General features: G+C 49.4%; 1 protein-coding gene across 1 annotated transcript; it reads right to left on the reverse strand.

Annotated features, from left to right (window-relative positions):
- Positions 1-2,864: 2,864 nt before the first annotated feature.
- Fam71a (family with sequence similarity 71 member A) lies at positions 2,865-5,148 on the reverse strand. The gene has a single exon (XM_021166989.1). The coding sequence runs from the start codon at positions 4,790-4,792 to the stop codon at positions 2,969-2,971; it is 1,824 nt and encodes a 607-aa protein (XP_021022648.1). The 5' UTR covers positions 4,793-5,148; the 3' UTR covers positions 2,865-2,968.
- Between the last annotated feature and the right edge of the window lie 390 nt (positions 5,149-5,538).

The raw sequence follows: 5,538 nt of genomic DNA on the forward strand, positions 1-5,538 counted from the left end.
CTCGTCCCCTCTGCTTCCCCCAACACTCCTCTGAATGCCCTATGTGGGTTTTTTGTTTGATTTTACCTCCAAGCTGTTTTATCCACCAACACACGTCTTCCTCCGTTGAGATTCCTGTCTTGCAGCCCTTTCCACAGACCAAGGGAGGAGATATCCTCAGTGTTCACTCTGCTAACTCTAGATGAGTGTAGTATAGTTCCAAACCATGACCTTCAGCCTTCGGGACAGGAGAACAACTGTCCTTTTCATCTCGGCTATGTCTCCTGATTCCATCTTTCTCTTTCCATAGCTGCCTGGGTCCCGGGCTCCTATTTTCTAGCCCAGCTCTCTACAGGATCCTGCGCCTCCAGATGGCTCCCCACCCACCCACCTCTGAGCCTCCAGATAGCGCCCCACCCACTCACCTCCACTCCTCAGCTCTACACTCTGGAGCCACGGAGATCTGACTCCCATCAGGCCCTGCGTGTCAGTGAGTCTCAAAGGCCTGCGTGTCCTCATGGCTCCCCAGGCCATCAGTGCCCAGTTGCCTTGTTCTCCACCCAGCTCTCACTCAGCCCTTCAACCTCAGTGACCAGAGTACCTTGATGTTTCAAGCTTGCCTATTTTGCCGGCCCCCGTGCTCGCTCTCTTCCCTGTGCCCTAGAGACCTGGACCCACACCTGCTTCAGGAAATCTACGAACATGCGATCCCCCAAATACACACGTGTCAGGCAAGCCGAGAGCCTTCCAGGTCTCCTCTGCTGGTGTCACAGGCAATGTCCCTCTGCACCTAGAAAGAGTCCTCCAAAATGCTGATGTGTTAGGTGAGCTATGAGGACCCAAGACAGGGAGAACAGTAGGGAGCTGAGCATTGTGCAAATGTTTGGAGTGCGGTTTTTGTTTTGATTATTTTTGTTTTTGTCTGTCAGACTCTCACTGACCTGTGTAGAAATCCTCAAATTAAAGAAATGCGGTGTGATTTTAGTAATTTCTACACTTTTTCAGTCAAAGGGCAGACTGGCTATGAGTGAACCTCCTGCAGGAGGGGAATGCCTCCCCAGTCTCCTTGGAGCTCTAGGTTAATAATTCCAAGGTAATTTGCCTCAGAAATGCTGCCCTATCTAATCTGCATGCTCCCTCCTTTCTTGGGAAAACTTGACTCACTCCAGCAGTCTTTCCTGCTGGGGTCAAGAGCCTCCTTTGGCTACAGGAAATGGTTGGAGTGGGCAGGCCTTGAGCTAGCTTCCTTTCTCAGCAGCAAGCCCTCAACCCTCAATGCCCACCATCCTCTTCCCACTCAGAGCTGAAGTCTGTGCTAGCCTCAAAAGCAGCTTTAAGGATTTGAACCTGGAAACCCAGACTCCCAGACATGAGCTTTGCGATTTTTTTTTTTTTTTTTAGCTATAGAAAGTTTTGAAGATTTGGTATGGAGAAAAAAATTCTGCTCAGCCTTTCAAGAGTTTAATTAGTGGGAAGGGAGCTCTGAAATTCCAGGCAGGAGGTCTGTTTACAGCTGCAGGGCACGGCAGGAGCTGAGGAATAGAAACCCAAGCCAGGGGGCAGCCGAAAAGGTGGTCTGGATCCTTCTTAGACAGGATCACCAACAGCTGAGACCCTACTGTGTTCAAAAGCCAACACACACTGTCAGGCTATATCTAATCTTGTGACCCCACAATCCCCTTCTCCTCTTGATCAATAGATAGTGCGCATCCCTCCTGAGTTTCCCAGTCAGCGTCTGGTGGCCAGCCCAATCTGGACTCATTCTCTTTTCTTGTTCCTCAAATAGGACTCTGTCTAAGGAAGTGGGCTGGGATGGCCTGTCCTGCAAAGGCCCCACTGGACAATGAATAAGTTACCTCCCTCAGCCTTTTTTTCTAATAACCAATTATGGTTTCTTGAATCGTAAGAAAAAGTTGCTACAGAAGGAAAAAGATGTAAGATATGTTTGGGGAAATTTTACTACAATGCCAACATTTGTGATACTAAAGTTGTAAAACAAACAAACAAACAAACAAACAAAACAACAACAACAACAACAAAAAAGATCACCAATGTACTCACTCCTTAAATACAGCCATGAAAGATGCTGGCCACCAAGTTTGATGGCCTGGGTTTGATTCCCCAGGACCCACATAATAGAAGGAGAGAACCAGTCCCCAAAATGTTGTCCTCTGACCTCCACATGCTGACCATGGATGTGTAAACACACACACACACACACACACACACACACACACCATATTCCCTCTCTCACACATGCACACAGGGTCCTTCCATCCCCCCGTCTCTGTCTCTGTCTCTTGTCTCTCTCTGTCTCTGTCTCTGTCTCTGTCTCTCTCTCTCTCACACACACACACACACAGCACGTCTTTGCTTTTCCTTTACCTTCTTGTCTTGTTTCCGAACTCTCCTATCAATGCAATGATAACCTACTCTCCGATTTGCTCCTTTTCAACATTATGAGGAAAATGCTGCGCTGCCTGAATAACCCACCTATTACATAGTATGAACTCTCATTTTGTTACTTGAACTGTTTCCAGTGTTGGCATACTGAATCATTTTGCTAGGAATATACTCATAGCTGTCTCTAAAAACATATACACCTGACCCAAACACCCAAGCACAGACACATGAGTCTCAGATGCACCGGTGTGTGCAAAATTGCTAAGTCCAGACTACCTTAATAGCCAGTGCTGATCCTCTCTCCCATTTCCGACTAGACCCTTGACTGTATCACAAGCAGAGCAGCAGCCATAGCTGTGAGCACCCACATTACAGAGAGGGAGTCCTCATCCAGGTGCAGCCAGGAGTCTCACAATGACATCACAGAATTCACTATGAGGTCACTCCTGAACTTGCAGGTATGGAAATGCAGACAGCCCTTTTCAGGTAGTCCTTTATTTAAACTGCACTGAGAAAACTGGAGTGGATTCCAGGGATTTGCCCTGGGCCCTGGGTCCCTTTGCAGTTTTTGGCTCTGAGTTATACTTTAATGAGCTTCAAAGGTCACTGTCTCCATGACCTGGGATGTCACAGAATCAATGATTTCCAAGCCCTGGCCATTCTCTGCCTCCATGATGGCCTTCACGTCGGTCGTCTCTAATGTCTTAGTCATGATGCCCACATCTTGGCCACGTGGTGCCAGGCTTTTTCCACCCAAGCTGGCTCTGATGTTTCTCAGGAACAAGCTGATTCTGCCCATCCTCTTGCTTGCAGAGGCAGAGCTGGCAGTGGAGATGGTCCGGGACAGTTTGTGAGAGCTCCGGGACTCCTTTGTGATGGGGACGTGGCTGACCCCTTTGTGCCACCTGTTGCGCTTGCTGCCTTTGTCCTTTTTGTCATCGCCAACACCTCTGTGACTGGTTGATTTTTGAAACTCCTTGTCCCCTGCTGTCTTGTGACCTTCTCCTGTCCTCTGGTGCTGCTCACTCCTGCTGCCAACTCTTTCCTTTGCTCTCTGGTCCCTTCTCGACCTCCTTTCCTTATGGGCTTTGGTGTTGGTCTCATAGGCTTTCCGACACCCAGTCTCTTCACTTGAGTGGCTTTCGCTTGGCAAGGTCAAGGCGAGGACAACTGGGACTGGGTCATTTGCTGTTTCTCCAACAGACTTTCCTGTAGTCTCAATCCTGGAATTTGCTATAGTCATCTCTTTGCGGGAGAGGCTGGCAGGTGAACTGGGAATATACTCCAAGGACTTGCTTGCCATCCCTGCCAAGGCAATCTTCATGCTCTTTGGCGACATTTTGCCAGCTCTTGCTATGGTCAAATGGCTTTTGCTTCCTCTTGCTCCCACGGCAGCCTCCCCTACTGTAGCTTTGTTTATCTGTCCCAAGACTTCAGGCATGTTTGCTGCCAAGCTCAAAGAGTCTACTAAGTCACACACTATTGCCTCTGATGCCGACTCTCTGGCAAGGACTTTTGAGCTTACTTTGGGCGTGGGTATCCTGGACACAATAGTGGATATGTGAGAATCATAGATTCCCTCCCCACCAGCAAAAGCAGAAGAGCTGATCGCACTCATATCGGTGGCGGTTGCGGTGGCGGTGGCGTTGGCGGTGTCGGTGTCAGTGGCGGTGGCAGTGGCAGTGGCGGTGGCCTCGGGGAGGCTTTTGATGCTGATCTTGTATAGATCTCTTTTTCTTCGGTGGCCGGATTTTCTTCTGCCTTTTTTTTTTGGTATCTTCAGTTCTTCATCCAGAAAAGGTGTGCTCATCATGTCCCCTGCTGGGATGGCATAGGTACTGGTGTTACTGTCCACAGGTGGTCTCAGGAGGTCAATCAATTTTTCCCAGTAGGAAAAGAGATCATCCTTGCTTTCGGGAGGGGGGCACAACTGCAGGTAGCAAGAACGGCCAGTAGCAAACTTGAGACGTAGCTGTTGTTGATCACGTTTGTGAACAGAAATCTTTACAAACTTCAAAGGAAGGAGCCTAGTGAGCTCCAAGGTCTTTCCAGCCTTGCGTTTTTTGCCTTTGATGCTGCTGGTGGCCTGGCCATGTCCCAGAAGCTCATCGAATGGTGCTGGTCGGGCCAGCAGCATGACATCAGGGAGTGGAAGGATGGGACTGGTGCACGCAATGCCCACAGTCACCATTCGGACACGATTGTGCACGTCGATCACTTCTCCATATCTGGTGATCTGGATGAAGTCGCTCTCGAATATCGGTGCGTACTTGAATATATCATACTCTCCTTTGTGCAACTGCTGCTGTAATTTCCCCGTGGCGGTGTCGAACAAGCCGTTGAACATGCCGACTTCAGCACCACTCTGGGCTGTATAATATGGTAACAGAGACTCTTCCTTCGTGGCCATTTTGTGTCAAGAAAGGTATGCTGGCAAGGTGGGTTCCTGCGTCTTTCTTGGTCTCCACAGATGAGGGGAGCCACAGTGCTCCTGGGTCACAAAGGTGGCACTACAGCAGGTCTTCTCAACCCCACCCCACAAGCCCCCAGTTTGCCTCAGAGCCTCCAAGAGGCCTGGGCTGGGGGTGGGAAGGGAGCACAGATGATTGGCAAGGGGTGCTGTTGAGTGCCTGGACCCCAAGTCCAACCTCTCCAAAGATGCAGGGTAGACTCCAGGGAGGTTCTCTTCAGGGTCTACAACGCCTTTGACCTCCACCTGTAATTTTTTTTGAAAGCTCCCTGAGAGTCTACAAACTGCAGCCCTAGTGAGAGAGGTGACCACTAGAGCCTGAAGCCCCTGCACAGCCATAGTTATCCCCCTCTCCCTTTGTGACCTGTCGCTGGCACATCCCTCTTTGTCCCATCCCCTAGCTGCCCTCCAGGAGGACAGGACCAGGAGGGTACCAACATGAAATGGCATCAGATGGGAACATTGTATATGAGTACTTCCTTCTCTTAGCTCAAACTGAAAAGATTCAAAGCCTGTGGGAATTCAAGGAAATGGGGAGATTGGAAACATCTGAGTTTATGGTTTCATTTTATTGGATAGCCTGGATGCTGTTCTTGATTCTTCCAGGAAACCTCACTAAATGTTGATGCTGATAACCTTTCAGGACAGCTCTGGCCTCTACTAAGATTATTGCTTACTCTCACTGT

Source organism: Mus caroli, chromosome 1 (assembly GCF_900094665.2).
Source record: "Mus caroli chromosome 1, CAROLI_EIJ_v1.1, whole genome shotgun sequence".
NCBI lineage: Eukaryota > Metazoa > Chordata > Mammalia > Rodentia > Muridae > Mus > Mus caroli.

Excerpts from the sequence above, each read along its gene's own strand:
- Fam71a (XM_021166989.1), bottom strand. The coding sequence starts at position 4,792 with ATGGCCACGAAGGAAGAGTCTCTGTTACCATATTATACAGCCCAGAGT.